Genomic DNA, 19,278 nt, shown 5'->3' on the forward strand with positions numbered 1-19,278 from the left:
CCCAAAAGCACTGCCCCCAGCGTGGACGCAGGTACTGCTTCGTCTTTTGGTTTTAAGCCGCCCTCAGAAATAGCCCTGGATCAGATCCAGGTGTGCCAAGGGGAAGCTGCAGGTTTTGAACCCGTGAGTGGAAGTTGCGGTGGATTCCGTGATTGGATCAGTGAAATAACTGAGGCGAGGAGGGGGGGGGGGGGGGGTCCTCTTATTTTCTCGCGTAACTGCAAAACCAGAGGACCCATTTGCCCGAACGAGAGCAGTCCCGACGCGTCGTGCGCGCTCGTGTGACGCGCTGAGCGCCGCCCGCCGGCGTCACGTGCACGCGCCGCGAGCCGGCCTCTGTTGGCAGCGGGCGGCCGGGCAACCGGAGCCTGCGGCGGTATGGCGGGCGGCCCACAGGAGAACACGCTGCTGCATCTCTTCGCCGGCGGGTGAGTGCGGAGGGGCGGGCGGTTCTGCTCCCCGCTCCCGGTACGCGGTCGCAGTGCTGAAGCGCTCGGTGCTTTTGATTCAGAATCACGGCACCGCGCCGTGATGGGCCGCGGCCGCTCCGGAGGACGGGTGGGTGTCCGCTGCCTTCCTGAGCCGTGGGGTTACGGCAGAAAGAGAGTACTCAATGCAGGGGAAAGCGAGAGGTAGAGAAGGCCCCGGTGCTTCTGCATGATGGGCCTGGCGTGCTGGGCTGCTGCTTTCTCTTAGCTCTTTCGAGGGGTTGTGAGTTTGTTGATTGGGATGAAAAAGATGGAAAAAAAACCCAAACCCCCACCCTTGTGAAATAACTCAGAAATTTTAGCTGAAGTCCAGTAAAATCGTTATAATGTGTAAATATATATATATATACACACATAAAAATATAGTCCACCCACCTATGAGGCATGTGTAGCTCCATCCGTGTCAGAAATCTTTTTGTTTTTTAACGGTCTGAGCTCACTGAGCAGTGGGATGTCTGTAGTGCTCCGCTGACAAAGTTCGTTAGCCCACATGAAATCTATTGTTAATCTGCTTAATAGCAGCAATTGCTGCTTCTGAGAGAGGAGGGTGGCTGTGGAGCAGTAAGTTCATTTAATCCAAATATCAAAGCCAACAAAGGCAAGTCTTTCAGACACTTGGCCGTTCTTCTGCTGGCTAAAATAGTTATACTGTTGTAAGTACTCTCTTGTTTTTCCACTCTCTGCTAGCATTAGGGTAGTGCCTGGAGCCTGCGCCAGGAGCTGGACCTGGAGGTACCCATGCAGCCTGTTTGGATAGTAACGATGCCTCTCCAGAACTCTAGGTGTCCTCATGTAACTCCTTGCACAATAAATAAATTGGAATTGTAAACTAGTTGGTTTTAATTTAGCTCTGAATGTTCAGCATCTTCCATAGTCGTTCTGTAACAGCTTCTGCTTTCTCTAAGGATCCTAATAAACATTTTCTGCACTATAACTAGAAAATCATTAGTTCCAAGCTGGTTTTGATGGAGTGTGGGCAGAAAGAACAGAAACACAATAGAGAACATCACACTGGCATCTTAGTTACAATGAGATTGATCCATTTTTAAAACAGTTATGAAAGTATAACATGAAGGAGAGAGAGATGGTCTTCTAGGGCATATGGGCCTTTACAGGTTCACTGTGGAAGCTGGTTCTTGTTCTGAGCCTGTTCTTATTTCAGAAGGCACAGAAAAATGCCCTGTCATTTGTCTGACTGTGATGTTACCAGAAGGACAGTGAGACAGCAGAAGTAGTTTTTCTCCTTGTGCACCAGCTAATGCTGAAATGTTTGCCCTGAGCAGATAATGGTATGTGTGTGTAATGCATTACCTGCCCACCTGCTGTCCCAGCAGCTGATTTCAGTGTGCATCCCTGCCCATAGCCCTGTGCTTGCATCTTCTGATTGTATATACTTACTAACGCTATTACCTCTGCCGTTCAGATGAGAAATGTGGACTTCTTAGGGCTCACTGAATGGGACAGCAAACTGAATGCCAGCTTCAAACTGTCACCCAAGGTGTTCAGCTTCAGAGTTTTAGAATAGTTGTGTTACTCTTTGAGCAACAATCTCTGTTGAGGTCCTTCCTTGGTCTTTCCAAAGATGTTTGAACATCGTGGCTTAGAGTGCTACTGCAGTAAATGGGTTGTATTGTGATGCAGTGTCCCACAATACAGAACCTGCAGAACCAGGACCCTGGATAAAATTATCCCTTTCTGTGGAAGAAAGTCCTGGAAGCTCACACTGCATTATAAGGTGTGCAAGATGCTGAGCTTTGTTCCATGATAAATTACTTTTTTGCAGATGAAGCTAGAAAAGCTCATTCACTTAAATAATTTTGACAGTGATTTATTAGTAGTATTACAATAGCTTCTTGCAAAGGTGAGCATGGGGTGTTGTGTCAGGAAATGCAGTATGATGTCCTTACATGTGCACAAAAAAGGCAAGTTAACTCACAGGCAGAAACAGAGTTGTTGACTTCCTCTTGCTTGTTTGTCCATTTTAAGATTTACAGTAACAACAGCAGACCAAAAGGTCTTGGGATATTGATGGGAAGAGGACTCTGAGGGCAGGAAAGAATTCAGAAGCAACAAACAGAATGATGCTTATGTTACACAACAAATGCATGCTGTTTTCAAGTCTGGGTTCCTCCTATCCTGCTGAAGTCAGTGGAGTTCTTGCTTATTTTGTTTGGGGGAGAACTCCGGCTCAGGCTTCAGCAGAGGTGACTCCATCTTGTCATCCCAGCTGTAATAACATTGTTTGCTACAGGGATTTGCTAAGAAGTGATCATTAGAGGCTGCAGTGCCTATTACAGAACATGCAGAGCAAAAACTGAGCAAATTCCTTTGTTTCATATAGCTACTGAGTGATGTCTATTCTTGAACCTCCAGAATGGGTTTTTTACTGAAACAGGGAAATTGTTTTTACGAACAAAATCACATTTGTGTCGTCTTTTCTGTCTATTGTTGAGGCTTAACTGCAACTCCTTTGCTGTTATTGGTGTGAAAGGCAATCTGAGACACCAAGCAAAGCTTCCCTAGGCCACCTGGAGAGGAGCTGGAAGTGTCATTAGGAAAGGATCTCTAAGCGATTTGCTAATGCTGACAAACCCACTGTTTCCATCTGTAGAATGGAGAGAAACAGCCTTCACATGAAGTGTTTGTTTCTGTTAGGCTGCATAGGGTTCAGCATACCCTTAAGCTGATAATGAGATCAGCTGTCTTTTAGCTCTCCATAGGTTCTCATCTGCTTGATGTAATTCAGTAACAGTGCATCAGCCTGGGCAACACCAAGAGCTTGCAACAGTATGCACACCTGTGACAGCTTTATTTGCTGGAGGTGCTGTAAATGCTTAATATCTCAAAATTGTAAAGAACAGCCTGTATTGTTTTGAAGATGATTTCCTATGGCTTCTGGGAATGCAGCACCTCACGTTGTTTGCACTCTTGATGCAATACTGAAATATCAGATATGTGACCTGCTTTGCTGTTCATGCTGTGCATTTCATACTGGGCCATGCAGCATATGTCAGGAGAACAAAATTAAGTTCCTATTACAAATAAAACAATGGGGAAGGCTGCTCATCTCAGTTTGCCTTCGAGGAAAGCAGATGCACTGTTACTGCAGCACAGTGCTTTGTGCTGGTAGTGCCACTGAATTCAGCAGGACACAGTCCTGCATCCATCAGAGGGGCCCAGTCAGTAGCACCAAATTAAATAATCCCTGCTCTTCATTAAGATACGTGGCATCATCTGTATCAGTTGTGTTAGTAGGTGCTGGGAGTTTATTTCAAATGCAAGTCATTGGTGTATTGTGGGTGGACTTTGTAAAAAAAGATAGCATACCCTGGTGTTTTGGTTTTGAGCAGGTCTCTGCCTTTGGACTGGAGGGATACTTAGGGATTGTTGGGCTTTTAGCAGGAGGTTAGTGTGGTGAGCACTGCCCACCCCCTCTGGAGCTGTAGCTCTGCACTGGTATCTCATTAAAAGCCTCATCCTAATCAGAATTAAAGCTTAAAGCTGCATTCGAGGCAGTACCTCCATCTTCCCAAATGTAATGTATTTGGCTGCGTGTTCACAGTTGGGTCTTTGAGGGTTTAGGTCTGTTCATGTAGCTAAGAGAGGCTGGTGGTTGTTTTTCCTTCCCAGATGAAGGTATTTGGAACACCCTAGGAATATGAAATATTTCTTCTATGCACAGCATGGTATTCAGCCATCTCTTAGGGAACAGAGCAACACCAGGATATGATAGAAACAAATTCCCACGAAGAGGAAAATCAGCTCATCTGAACAAGATGTCCAATACAGCTGAGTCCCTAGTTGAACTATCTGCTGTGTATTTATATTTGGGATATAATGTATGCATCCTATTGACATTCTGAGGATTGCTCCATTAGATGATGCTTTTTTCTTAAATGCCACGCTGACAACATTAACTCTGATCTGTTAAAACTAATGATGCAGATACTAATTCATTGTGTTGAATATCAGGGGATTACATATACGTTCCCAGAAGTACTTAAATATTCAACTCTGCATAAATTAACCAGATTATCAAACTAAAAGGATGAAATTCAGGCAGTGAGCCATGAAGCAAAGAAGACAGCTGATGGAGGAGGGAACATGCCAGAGGGGCTAAAAAGTGTTGTGGCAAGATGTCACTTTGCCTGAGCAGCTGGTATGGGGTCAGAAAAGGCAAATGGAATTACAGTGTCCTGAATTTGTGAAGTGTTACTGAGAAAATATTGTTCTGATAATAATACGAGGATAGAAAACACAGCAGTGTAGTTTGTATCTAGTGTCAAATTATTTTCATAGAAATCGCTCAGACTTTTATTTTTGAGTATGATGATTATTTGGGTGTTAATTATATACATTTGAATATATGTAGTGGGGGAGTGGCAGTATGGATCTGCAAGAGGAACTCTCAGAACACTTCCTCCTTAGGTTTAAAGCTCTGAGCTCTGGGAACATGAAAGGTTTTGCTGGAGGAACCATTCCTGACCTTTCTGTTTCTCCCAGGATCTGGGCTGAGGCACGTGAGCAACATGAGAAGCTTCTTACAGGAAGGAGAAACGGATGAGTGGTGTTGGCAGAACAAAAGGCTTGTGTCCGAGCCCTGTTCAGTACACTGAATAATCAGAGATCTGATAAGGTCTCTGTGAACACTGTCACTCTTGATCCAAGTGACACAACGTCAGCTGCTACACACCTAGTTCCATAAACAACTTTGTGACTTTATTCAACAGTCAAATCTTAGTGGTATGAAAGGGATTAAGGCAAAGTGCTTTCTTATAGAATTTGTCACTCTGAATGTAAAGATATTCTCATTTTGGTTTTCTCTCCTTTAACCAGCGAAGCGAGGAAGCAGGACCCTAGAGGAGAAACTCATAGAAGTGTTGCTGTTAGATCAGGTTCTCAGGCTTGGTAATATCAGTTTATTGTGTTTGATAATTGTATCTGAAATACAGTGTTCAGAATCCAGGAGCCTCGGTTTTGGCCAAGAATTGTTAGTGTCTAATACAAGACATACTGTCTGAGCAAGCATCAGATCATGCAGTTATAAACTAGTAAATATCTAGAGCTGCATTTATTTTTTGCCAATCTTTACCTTCTTCCTTGTGCTTAAAAGTGATATTCCTAGTGAAGTGGTTCACATATAGAAAATACATGTTAGTACCTTTATTAACAACCTTTTGTAGTTGTCTGTTCCCAGACATACATGTGCAACTCTAGCAAGTACTTCTTTATGTACACATCAAAGGGTAGGATTAGGTTTTTTCTTCCTCTCCCTCTCATGGAAAATTACTTAAATCAAAAATTGAAATTAACGTCAGAGAAAGTTAGGATGTTGACCCGTGCTGTTTTCTAAGGAAAGTCTAAACACAGGTTTTCAAAGGAATAAAATACTTAGATACTTGTATAAACAAAAAATATTTCCTTGTCAATCCGTTGAGCTGTAGGAAGTGCCCTTGGAAGAAAAAACAAACAAAAAAACCCCCCAAATCTGAACTCCTACGTCTTCCTGAATCGAAACACGTTAGCTTAATAAAACTAAGATATAGTGCTCTTTTTCATCATCCTCAGAGTTATTTTTAATTGTCAGGTTGGACAGAAGGGACAGACTGGTTTTATATCAAGACGATTTTGGAGCTCTTTTGTGCACCAGTAATTGAAGTAATGGCTGCTGGTGGTGTTCCATCACAATTCAGATAGCATCCCAGTCTCAATGAGAAGCTGACATGTGGTCCTCATTGGCAACCTTAGCCCACCTCAGGAAAGGTGTAACGAGAGCTTTTGGAACCTTTTTTCCTGCTCAGTGTAGTTCAGAACATTTAATTCATTGTGTGAAACTCTACTGTAAAAAACAGTCAGCCCTGGGTAACATAAAAAGATGGTTCCTGGAAATTGTCAACCCTCATTCAGGATTGTTTAATTTCTAATATGTCTTCAAATCTATTTTTTTATAGTAGAGCTGTGTGTCAGGAGTGTGAATTAGGTGAGTTTGTAGCAACAGATGGCTGGTGGCTAGAAGCTTGCTTTTCAGTTATATAGCCAAATAGTTACTGAGAGATCATGGGTTAAAGGTGTTGAAGAAGCCCAAGAACAAGAAGAACATTCATTGAGTCACACCAGTCCACAGCCTCCACGAGTATGCTCAATTCAGAGGTGTGTCACTGACATCGCCCATCAACCAGCCTTGTACTTGTTTCATCAGCATTAAGTTTTCAACACAACAGCTGTTATCATAGGGCAAGCTGGGCAAGGGAGGTGTGATACACTCCAGCTCACTGACACTCTCCTTATCTTGGAGAAATTTAACCTTCCTTTCAGAACTTGCCTTGGAAAATGCCTGGCTGCTGCTTATAGTGCAGCCTGAGCCATCTCATCTGCCTTCCCATGCCCTGAGACATCCTAGTTTTGTATTCAGTTTCTCAACTTGGATGTTAGGAAGGATTTCTTCTTTGAAAGAATGGTGAGGCACTGAAACAGGCTGCCCAGAGAAGTGGTGGGGTCACTGTCCCTGGAGGTGTTTAAGGAAAGGGTAGATTTGCACTGAGGGACATGGTTTAGTGGGCAGTATTGGTGGTAGGTGGACAGTTGGATTGGATGGTCTCTTCCAACTTGAATGATTTTATGATTCTATAATCTGTGTACGTATGTAATATTGCTGTGCTTCTGTTATCAAGCCATGGGAAATCTGATATTCTTCAGTAGCCTAAAGAACAGCAGCATGCCCTGTTGTGTTTTCCCATCCTCTCTAGCATCCTTACAACTTCCCCACGCTGGAAATGTTGATCCCCATTGTTTTATTTAAGAGAACCTAACTTACAGTAGAGCTGTTGTAATGATAATAATTAAAATGGTGAAGGATTATATTGCTGTGATTTCATGTACAGTTTCTTAATCCCCAGTCACTTGTGCTCATCTGCCAGCTTCCTGCTTCCCATAGGAAAAATCCGTCCAAGAATATGTCTGTATTAGGACAACAACCTCTGAAACATGGGTGCCTCTGAAGTTTTCACAGGCAGAATTCCAGGTCCTGACAGAATACGGGACCAGCAGATGATCTGTCATGGAGTTTTATTGGAGTTGGATATTGTTTTTGTGTTTCACTTCTCCAACCTCATCACTACATGGGATCATCATAAGTGTTTCTCAACCTTTTCTTCCCTCCCCCAGGGCTTGGGAAACATCTCCCTTGCCTGCAGTGAAAACAGCCCTGCTTCCTGTTAATTTATCTACAGTGTGGAGCAATTGGAGTCAGTTCTTCAGTGTTTTTATTTTTGCTCTGTGCTCTTGTAACTTACGTCTGTGCAGCTATATTTTATTGACTGTCTTCTATTTAAATTCTGTTTTACAGGTGTGGAGGAACAGTTGGTGCCATATTTACTTGTCCCTTAGAAGTAATAAAGACTAGGCTCCAATCTTCAAAGCTAGCCTTCCGGGCTGTCTATTACCCACAAGTCCAGCTGGGGACCATCAGTGGTGAAGGAATGGTCAGGCCAACATCTGTTTCACCTGGGCTCTTCAGCGTTCTTAAGTGAGTACTGTTTCTCTGGTCTTTCGATGTTAATTGACACAGTGATCTGAGTTTCTATTCCTCAGTTCAATCAAGGAATGCAAATTTTGCTCTGGACTTGCACTGAAAGAATACTTGTCAGTTAGGCTTTTGGATTCGACATTAGAAAGATCATTCTTTTAAAAATACATAAATGAAGACCCTGAGTGTTCCTTTAGGTTTCCACAGAACTTGATTCCTGGCACTCAGAAGCTTTCTGAAGCACACTGATTTGAGTAAGTGTCCAGAAGTGTTATTTTTAAGTCTACTTTTGAGTTTGGGTTTTTTTTGTAGATACTATTATTCTAGGAGTCAATACACACTGCGTTCTCCAAACTGCATTTTATGTGCTTTAGCTTGCAGGAACTATCAGAAAATATTCTGGTGGAAAAGGCCTTTTTTTTTTTTTTAATTATTAAATAAACAACAGGAAGACTTTGAGCAATGAAACAGGTAATCCTTTCTAGCTGAGGCCAATTCTTGGCTCAGTGGTTGAAGGACTGAATGAACTATGCACTCTCTCTTTCCTGGACCCGTTCCCAGGCTTCTCTATGTAGCTGGAATGATACTTGTTACTGTTGCTGCCCATGCTATTTATCAGGTTGATGGAGTGAAATTTTGATTCCTCTCTCTTCAGAGCTTCATGTGTAGGTTAGAATCTCTAGCCTTTCCTCCTCCTTAATGTGCCAGTGTTCTAATGGGGTTTCTGGATCTCTGCATTTTATATGTGCCAGTCACTGATCCGTCTTCGAAACTGACCCTGCTTGAGCACTAATTTGAACCAGTTGACCTCCAGAATTCTCTGATCCCTTATATTATTGGGAGGAGCTGTTGACTCCATTGAAAAGTGGGGTGGCCTTGCAGAGACATGTAAACAAATCAGATTGCCAGACAGTCACCAACTGCAGGAAGTTTAACAAGATTGAGTGCTGAATTCTGTACATAAGAAGAGGCAACCCTCTCCATGCGGTATTGTTAGACCACAATGAGGTTTCGCCACAGCCTTCTCTGTCCAGGTTGAATAAGCTCAGCCTGTCTTCGTAGGAGAGGTGCTCCAGCTCTCTGCTCGTGTGTGTGTGGCTCTCCTCTGGACCTGCTCCAAAAAGTTTTTTCACATCTTTTTTGTTCAGGGGACCCCAGACCTGGATGCAGTACTCCTGATGGGGCCTCATGAGGGTAGAGAGGGACAACCACCTCTCGAGCTATCGGGCACCCCTCTTTTGATGCAGCCCAGGAACTGGCTGTATGCTACAGTTGGCCTTCTGTGCCACAAGTGCACGCTGTTGGCTCATGTTAACTTTTTCATCTATCAGGACCTCCAAGTCCTTCTTGGCAAGGCTGCTTTCAGAGAGTTCTCCTAGTCTGTGTACATACCTGGGATTGCCCTGACTGAAGTGCAGCACCTTGTACTTGGCTTCCTTCATTAAAATCACGTGGTTCTACCTTTCAAGCTTGTTCAAGTCCCTTTGGATGAAATCCCTTCTTTCTGTTCTATGAAATGCACCACTCAGCTTGGTGTCATCCACAAACCTGCTGAGAATGCACTTGATCATATTGTCTATGTCTCTGATAAAGCTGTTAAAAAGTACCAGCCCTAAGATGAACTCAAGGGGGACAGCACTTGCCACCAGCCTCCACTTGGACACAGAGCCATTGACCACAACCCAAAGTTATGGTTCAGACCTCATGCAAATGCATCGAGTTTATTTGGATCATTGAGCATATCACAGGGGTAATGCAGAAAGGTCCTGCTTAGATCAGGTAATAGAAGTGCCAAAGAAAATACTGACTAGCAAAACAAGTTGAATGATTTATGTAAGGCCGACACACTTGGCAGGTTGCCTGAGGAGAAGCTGCACAGTTATGTAACAGTACAGTGCTAACTCAAATTCTCTGCAGAACTAGATGCCTAGAGTCATTCTGGGATTTGAGTTTCTGTTATAAACACAGCTTCTTTCTCATGCCAAACGCTTTGTATATTCAGAGGTGAAACTACAGCAATTCGTGACTGAAAATATAAAGCAGTGCCAATTGCCTTTGAGTTTCTTCTTTCCCTTTCTACTTTTTCACCTTGCAGCACTGGAGTTCAGACAGCTATAACTAAAAGAAGTGATAACTTAAATATGTGAGGCATTAATTTATTTCTTTTTCCCATCTTTTTCTAAGATCTCCCTCTTAGGGGGAGAAGAAACGGGTTAAAATTGGGTCAACCTTTTAATGTATTTATTAAGCTCATTAAATTTGGTTGACAGATCTTGATTTCACTTCAGCTCAGAACTTCTGTGATGACTATAATCTTCATTTTGTTTTACTTGAGGAATTGCTCAGCTGCATGCATTACCACGTTTTTGACCTATTTAGTTCAGAGAATTAAGACATGAGAATGAACTAATCATGCAATCTGTCATTCCCTTGCTGACAGCATCTGTGAATAATGCTATTGATTGTGATCTTTGTGATAAAACACAAACATATGAAGAAAGAGAAGTAAGTTAGGTCTTTTATACTCTTACATCCCTTTCTCAATCCAGGTCATGTGTATGTGACCAAACTGGATGTGACTTGGATCTTCTGTTTCAGGAAAACTGTACGGCTAAGGAAGCAGCCCATTAGAGCCCTACATATAAAATTATTCTATAAGATTTAAAGATGCTGAGTGTGAAAGCCCCTTAACTGCTGTAAATAGAAAAAAAAAAAAAGTAGGTTCTCAGGAGGGCAGGTTAAGCCTGCTGCTGAATAGAAAGCACTCCAGAAGGACAGGCTGTTTTTGTCTAATCCGTTTAAGATTCTCATGAGTCACCCCAGCTGGAAGCTGCAGTCGTGACTGTTAAATGACAAAGAACTAGTAGTTGGTGGATCTGTCTCCTTGGAGACACTCAGCTCTGGAGTTTACACAGAAAGTTCTACTCCACTGCAGAAAAAAAACGCTTCAGAAGCTCCTATACATCTTCTTCTGTCAAATGAGCTTGTTTTTGGAGTCCGCAGGGAACAGTCCCAGCAGTGCTAATGACCTAGAAAGCAAACTCTGAGAATTGGACAGTACAAACAGATGCACGTGAACTTCCCCTGGAACCTGGTGTTATCTGGATTTTCTTGCGTGGCTTTCACGTGATGAGCTTTTATTTCAGTGACATCTACTGTAGCAGACTGTGCACTGAGTCTCGTGATTACTGGACCATACCTGGCTATCACTGGTGAATACTTGGCTGGTTACCAGTGTTCAGGTGTTAATTTAGTCCTTCTGAATATGTACCCTGTTAATAAGGCAAATAACTGTGTAAGGTTAAGGCTTTTTCAGTGAGACACCTGAACCAGGTATTGCATAGAACTTGGCATCTGGACTGTCACAGAAGTCCAAGCTGAACATGCCTTCTAAGATGTGGGGAGAAATGGATGAAAATGGCTTTGGAAACCTGGGCTGTAGCAATTGCAGAACTACAGGAAAACATCGTTTGGTTGTCTTCCTGCTTTACACCTGGTCATGAAATTGTGACGTACAGGAGTAGCTCTGTAGTTTGTAGCATCCTTTGGAGTGATGCTGTGAACTCTTTTGAATGCCTTCAGAACCAGAAGTTACTCTGAAGTACCTGGGGGAACAGCTTGTAGAGGAGTGAAGCATTCAACTTCCACAATAGGAAAAAAATGTGACTAGTTAATTGTGAAAGGGGAAAGAGTGTTGGGTTTTTTATTATTATTATTTCTCTATTCAGGCAACAGACTCCTAAATTGCTTAAATTTCTTGGATACAGAGAATGACAAAAGTATTCTTTGTTCTTCAGTCAACCAGTATTTGATTCTTCATGACACTATTTAGTTCAATTCCTTTCAGCTTTCAAAAATGGAAATTATAACCTTCTGTCATATGACACCTGAAGCACACTGAAGTCATACAGCACAGTGCCCTTTATTCAGTAGTGTATAATCCTGCTAATTTTCTTATTCTTTTGTGCATTTTGAAAACTAATAAGTTCACAGTTAACGTGGATTTCTTTAGCGCGTTTCTTTTGACTGTCTGCCAGAATAAGGGGCGTGACTTTTAACCTAAATACTGTCCTTTTTCCCTCTGTTTGCTTTTATTTTAAGGTCGATTCTGGAAAAAGAAGGACCAAGGTCACTCTTCCGAGGTTTGGGCCCAAACTTGGTTGGAGTTGCACCATCGAGGTAAATAGTTAAGCTATTGCTAAAAGACACATTTAAAGCATCAACCTGACTTGATGTCATGTGTATTATATTGCTTTTCTTCTGTTTTTGGTTTGTTTTTCCACAGAGCTGTCTATTTTGCATGCTACTCCAAAGCCAAAGAGCAATTTAATGGCATCTTTGTACCCAACAGCAACACTGTACACGTCTGTTCTGCAGGTTCTGCAGGTATGTGTTTGTAATTCAGCTTTCATATGGTCTGCAGCAATACTCCAGCCCCTTAACAGTACCTGCTATGCTTGTGTTGTTATCTGCATGGTTCTGAGATGCACCTTAATTTTTTAAAGTATGTATTTCAAGCTTTCATCAATACAAGACTTGTTCTGTCTCTCTCAGTAGCTAGAAAACGAATGGAAATAATCATAAGATAGGGACTGGACTTTGAGTCTGTCAGTACAGGAAAATAGATATTTCCTGACTGTGCTCTGTGGATAATTGTGACATCTGTACAGGAACAAGTTTATAGATCCAGAAAATATCAGTATATTTTGCTAGGTATAGAGGATCTACTTTCTATGAGAGATATCCAGCAGTCATCTCCATAAAAGGATGAGATCAGGAGATGTAACTGAGATAATGAAACAGCAGTATGTATCAGGTACTCTTAATAAGCCAAAGTTCAGAGACTGTTTATAAATAAAATCTGTGAGTATGGAAACATTTTGTTCTCTCACAAACAAACAGACAGGAGTACTTGGCAAGCTTGCTTTGAAGACTGTTAAGGAGTGCACTCTGAAGAGTTTAAATTGGTGTTTCATAGTTACTAAAAAGGGATAAATTTGCTCTTCTGTAGCATCCATTTTGAATATTCACCAATCTCTGCAATCTAAAGTTACAAAGTTGTTGCATACGTTAGTTATGTGTTATAATTGTAGGAAGCCTTGACTAACTTTCCAAAACATAATTCTTGTGTATGTGAAAAGGCAAAAAAAATAACAAGACTTTGCAGTAGAGACTAATAAATGCATAGATGGATTGGATCTATATGTATGGTTTCTATTAGTCAGCTCTGTAACCTGTGCAAGCCTGTGGCTTTTTATTTCTGAGCTCTGCTGGATGTGAACAGTGCCTGAAGTAGTAGGCATTTTAACTTGAGGCTTATTCTTATTTTTAAATAAGAATATCTTAAAACTCTACACCGAGTATTACAGCTACAGAACTCTGAATAGTGGCATCACCTGATGCTCATCTGTAAAGGACAGGGAACCTTTCAGTGTTAGTGAAGTATTCTAAAATCAGCTCTTGGAGGATGACAAAGTTATTCATGGAGCTTGCTAGCTCTTAGCTTACCTTATTTGCAGAGAAACTGTTTTACTGTTCGATGCTTCAAAATGCTTCTGAATTCTTGTTTGCTGAGGATAAACTTTTAATAGCATTTCAGTTGGAATAAAGCATCTCTGAACAGTTTAAAGCAAAAGTTATTAGATATCAGCAAACCTTTGACACTGTTTTAGCCAAACTATTTTGGTTTCTTGTATTTTTTCCTCCCAGGATAGGGAAATAACTTGTTCTTATTGGAAGAATACTGCAAAACAGCTCCACTAATTCAAGTGTCAGTCAGCAGAGTGATCATTAAAAACTTTTGCCAAACTAACCCCATAATTGTGGGTGGATTCAGTTAATGAGATAGCTCAATGGCACCACCTAGAGCCTTAGGGAAAGCAAGAGACTAACAAATGCTTGTTTTCCCCTTCTGTTTTTCTAAAACCCAGTCAGTAAGTGAGCTGTCTTGCCTACAGTGATCTTTGGGGACGTGAAGTACTTGGGTGCAAAAAGGAGAGAGCCCTTAAGGCCATTGGTTGATGTCTTGTGAAGCTTAATAGAAGACAGTTCTCTGGCCAGGGATGGGCTAGAAGCTACATGTGTATGTTGTTTAGAACTGTCACTGCACAGTGTATATAGTTCATACTTGTACAGTGGCAATACACTGACCTGAATTCAGCTATACTCTGTTTTTTTTTTCTCTTTTTCAGCCTTTATCACCAATTCTCTGATGAATCCTATATGGATGGTGAAAACCAGAATGCAACTGGAACGGAAGTGAGTAACTGAGGGAGATCAGATGCTATTAAATGGCTAAGGGAGCCTCTGGAAAACATTGATGTTTTTCTCATAGCTGTTCAGACTTTGGTAGATCTTCCCCTGTTTCCCCATTTCTCACTTCCATCTTTGAAGTTGCCATCCTGGTCATGGTGGCTGTGTAAGTTGTGGGTGTAAGTCAGAATTTGCTCTCAGATCCCTGCTTTAAAATGTCTTGTGAACCTCGGGGGTTGGTGTTGAGGCTAAGTACATCAAGGACTGAAGTGCCCTGGTACAGCAATAACAGAGGCTACAGAAAGGTCAGGGGAGCTCATGTGGGAAGCCAAACATGGCTTGCAGTCCTTGTCCCACTTGGCACCATCTCTTTTGCTGGCCCTAGACCATAGAGGTGCATGTATTACAGCAACACACCAAGGTTGTTGATACAAGGTTAGGTAGCAATAAGCAGGAAGAATGATGTTATTTAAATTTGAATGAAGCAGGCTTTGTTTTATTTCAGACAGTATTCTGGAGGCAGCAAGAATGTTTTGCAGTAGTTTAATGTTCTCATGCTTCCTTAGCATTTAATCACAATTAACCATACATCCTGAAGGCAGAGAGGGAATTGGACAGTAATATCTTCCAGTTGAGTGATTCACAGTCACTGGTGGATATTGAAGAAATGAGGAATTCAGGTAATAATGTCACTCCTTAGAATGGAAATTCTTTCCTGCAAGGATGTCTTATATGAAATAAGCAAGATCCTTTATGACACCATCACTTATAAATAATTTATAAGCCTCGATTCCAGCACTTCACGGGCCTCACCTTTGAACAGAATGCTGCCTTATTAAAATGAAAGATGGTTTCTTGCATAGGAGACATGTATCTTGGCTGCTGAAGATGGCTTTAAGTGGAATTAGTAGTTAAATATGAAGCAGAGTCTCTTCAGTACTTATTGTCTTTCAAAACATTGATGTGAGCTGTCACAGACTTGATAGAGCTGGAGCTGTAAGAATTATTACATGTACGTATGAATTTGCAAAGCCAAGAGTGCATTCTCAGCACAATAGTCCTGCTCTATGCAGCTTTCCTAGAAGGTTTTGGGAGTAAAACTTGATAGAGAACCATTTCTGTAGTTTTGAAAAGTCTTAAAAGCTGTCAGGTTTTTGTTTTTTTTTGCTTTAATCTTATTCTTTTCTGTTCTATTTTTTAGAGTCAGAGGTTCAAAACCAATGAATGCTCTGCAGTGTGCTAGATACGTTTACCAGATGGAAGGTATCCGTGGTTTTTATAGGGGCCTGACTGCCTCCTATGCTGGCATTTCTGAGACCATTATTTGCTTTGCTATTTATGAAAGTTTAAAAAAGCACTTAAAGGAAGTCCAGCTGCCCTCTTCTAACGGAACCGAAAGGAACTCCACGAACTTCTTCGGACTGATGCTTGCTGCTGCTGTTTCCAAGGGCTGTGCCTCTTGTATTGCTTATCCACATGGTATGTTAACTTCTCCATTTGTGAGTTCAGAACAGCTGTTGCCTCTTATGCAAGACAAATGATGAGTTTTATGGTTGTAAAATTCCTGTCTGTTTGAGTGGCCTATACATGTTACTGTGGCATGTGCATTGAGATTTTTAGTACTGCTCCCACTATTCCTGTCTAGCTACACAGTTAGTGACTAGTATTTCCTCATTTCAAAACTACTCCAAAAAAAAGCCAAAAAACAGTTGTGTGCCTATTGCATCCATTCTCATTAGTAGCCTCATCTATATGAGTCCCAGCTGCTGCTGGGAGCTTTTATATGTTTAGTTTAGGGACAGGCTGAATAATAGCACTGTGTGGTATTTGAAAGTTAAGTATTTAGAAGAATAAATAGGTGAAGGTTTGTTCTCTGATCATCTGGTTAACTGAATTCACATCTGAAGCAATACAAACTCAGAAAAGGGTGCATGCATGCAAATCAAGAGGTGGGAAACACTTAACGAGTGAAGAGTGGCATTTCTGGATAAATGTCAATGTTACTGTGGTTTTATAGAGTAATATTGGCTATGTAAGTGTTCAGCTCTGTAGCAGCTTGACCGAGCAAATAATCAATTTCTTTCACATGGAAGGTCACTCATCTTTAACTTTCCTTCTTGCTTAGAGGACTATGCATGCAGGATTTCATGTCTGAAAGCCCTGGTTAGCAGGCAGTGAGTGCAGGGAAGTTTTAATATACTTGGCCTTACATGCTTTCTTGATCTTGCCATGTTTCTGGGCAGGTGTAAGTCTTGTTAACCTTGGGCTCTCGTTTCACTTTTCTGCAGAGGTCATACGGACACGACTGCGAGAAGAAGGCACTAAGTACAAGACTTTCATTCAGACAGCACGGCTGGTAGCACGTGAGGAAGGCTATCTCGCCTTCTACAGAGGACTTTTTGCCCAACTCATCCGGCAGATACCAAACACAGCCATTGTGTTGTCCACTTACGAGTTAATTGTGTATCTGTTAGAAGACCGTGCAAAGTAGCAGAGCCAAGACTGCTGTTCCTGACCGTAGACCAATTTCTTCATTGAACAAATAGTCCTTAATGACTGATGCAGGTTGCATTGTTGGTGGAAGAACTACAAGTCTGTGATCACCTGCTGGATGTTTTCCTTTTGGATTCATGCTTTCTGAAAGGTTTTGAGTCATTAACGTTAATAGTTAATTATAACTTTTTTTAACTTAATGATAATTAAGCAGCTACTAAGTTAAATGACACTATTTAATTTAAGAATGTTTGTCCTTTTCCTTAAGCACAGCCATTGTGGTCAAGGAATGTACCTCATACCATCAAGTGATCTCTTGGACTGATGTTCATTAAAACTGTATTAAAACTGAAGAACTGGTTTGGAAGTTTGAAACTTCTTCGTACCACTAGTGTCATGTCATCTTTTAGCACTAAAGTAAGCTTATGCCCAAATAACTTTGAGAGGTCTTCTGGTTTGTTCATGGTGCATCATTTCTTGCTGTGTGAACATTCTGGAGCGTTCAAGTGGCACAGCAGAATCTGTCAGAAAAGTCACACTAGTAAAATTTGCTGAAATAAGATTGTGGGAAGCTCTTCAGTAAAATGTCATTTGTTACAGCACTGTGCATCCATGCACTAGTGTTTGCAGACTGACCTGTCATGACTAACTGCTTTGAGACCTTGCTTTTGTGAACAGCTGTGAGTGTAAGGACAGTCCATGTTTGAGGCCTGGCTGCCCTGTAGAAATTCCCTGAGATGCACTAAGTTTAGTCATGTATCCTGACCTAAGCCTTTTTCTACTGCAGAGCTGTTTCTTGTGTTGAATTTTTCTTATTCTTCAACGGTCAATGCTAGGGACCTGGAAAGTAGAAAAGAGGATAAGATAGGTCCCAAACATTACAAGCTATGAATGAATTCTGAATTCTGCTTTACAATATGACATTCAGGAATAAATCCCTCTTTATTTGATGCCTTTGTAAAGCAGCACTTCTGGTGGAAATGATACGGCCTGTTATCTCATGGTCATGTCACTGGAGTCAACACCAGAAACCCCACAAAGCCTGTGTAGATATTTTCTTTGTCATTACCTGATTTCTTAGAGAAAGAAATAAGAAAGATATGCCAGTCTGGTGCAATAGCTGGAACAGTGCACACATATCTCATATAAATACCTCTGCCTAACCCCCTCCAAAAACACAATATTGAAGGGGACTTGTACAACAGTAGTCATGATATACTTCTTACCTTTCAGTTATAAATACAATATCCTATATAACTGATATGATTGGTCCTCTCATGGGTATTAAAATGTGCTTTTAATTTCAGTAATATCTTTACTGCTTGTATTCCAGTATTAATTTCTGATTAAAAGATAGACTGCATAATAGTTCCTGAGAGAGCAGGATAAAATATTTTAGAACTTAAGTATATCTGCGTTTTGCTTTGGTTATTCTGTGCTCTCCTGCTCATTAGTGTCATTTGCTTTGACAGCTGAAGCAAACACTACAGCATTTGAGCCCAGCTTCAGCCTTCCCTGCTGTTGAACTGAACAATAAGCTTCTCATGGTCTGAGCAGATGTTGAGTTCTTGAGCATAAGCAGGTGTTCATGGACATCTTTGACTTCAAGGAGCACATACAGCAGAGATGTTTTTCAGACTTCGAAGGATCATGCAAAGCATTAAGAAACAGCCTGTTAGTGAGTCGGGCTGTCTTTTATAAGAGAAATCTTTCAGGTTAATATCTGGTTGCAGAAATACAGTGGGTTCAAACCTAGCTGAACCTAACTGGTGACTGGTACTTGATGTCATATTTGACATCAGTGTGATGGAGGAGCACAGTGCAAATAGGGTAGAATGTGTGTATGCCTCATAATGAGGCAAAACAGAGCAGAAATAGCTGATTTCTATTATGTTTCACTGAAAAGAATGTATCATGTTACCCTTAAGCTAAAATAAGAAACAGTTGAGTAACTAAAAACTGACATGGAGATGATGCTGTATTTAATGAAGATGATGAGCAGTGAAAGCTTTAGTCTCTACAGAAGTCAAAACTGTCACATATTGCTGTTTCTATTTTAAGAACCAGGACACGTGCTGCTGCTCTGAAACTTTTCTGAGGTTTGCTTTTATGAATTGGTATTCCTGTGGAGTCGCAGCATTCTGGCTCTCTTAGACAGTGTCAGTCAAATGCATACACTGCTTTATACCAGTCATTTAAGAACGAGGGAATTAAATGATGCTTTTGAGGGGTTTGGGACTTGAAGAAAGTGAATAGGTTTTTGCCTCAGCTAGTACTGGTGGAAAAAGGAGTTCTGGATTTTTGTAGTTATTCTTGAAGCTTTACTGCCAGCCGTGGCAAAATTCCTCTTCATTTGTTGGAGCTGGGGTGTGGCCAGAACTAAGTCAGTTCCTGTTCATAAACAAACAGTTAAACTGAAATTGAAAGCGCGTAGTTGCTGTGATGGTATGAGCTCCTCAGGTTGGTTATTTTAACTTTTGGAAACATTTCTTTGTTTTTTGAAGCCGTAGGCAATCTTCC

At 41.3% G+C, this 19,278-nt stretch overlaps 1 protein-coding gene across 1 annotated transcript; it reads left to right on the top strand.

Moving 5' to 3' along the window:
* The first annotated feature begins 351 nt into the window (after nt 1-351).
* SLC25A33 (solute carrier family 25 member 33) lies at nt 352-17,342 on the top strand. The gene is made up of 7 exons (XM_065738023.1): nt 352-428; nt 7,834-8,013; nt 12,115-12,192; nt 12,299-12,399; nt 14,205-14,271; nt 15,467-15,744; nt 16,554-17,342. The coding sequence occupies exons 1-7, from the start codon at nt 379-381 to the stop codon at nt 16,754-16,756; spliced, it is 957 nt and encodes a 318-aa protein (XP_065594095.1). The 5' UTR covers nt 352-378; the 3' UTR covers nt 16,757-17,342.
* Nucleotides 17,343-19,278: the final 1,936 nt, after the last annotated feature.

The sequence above is a fragment of the Cyrtonyx montezumae genome, unplaced genomic scaffold, assembly GCF_038088225.1.
Source record: "Cyrtonyx montezumae isolate F1298 unplaced genomic scaffold, pur_monq_1.0 scaffold_21, whole genome shotgun sequence".
Taxonomy (NCBI): Eukaryota; Metazoa; Chordata; class Aves; order Galliformes; family Odontophoridae; genus Cyrtonyx; species Cyrtonyx montezumae.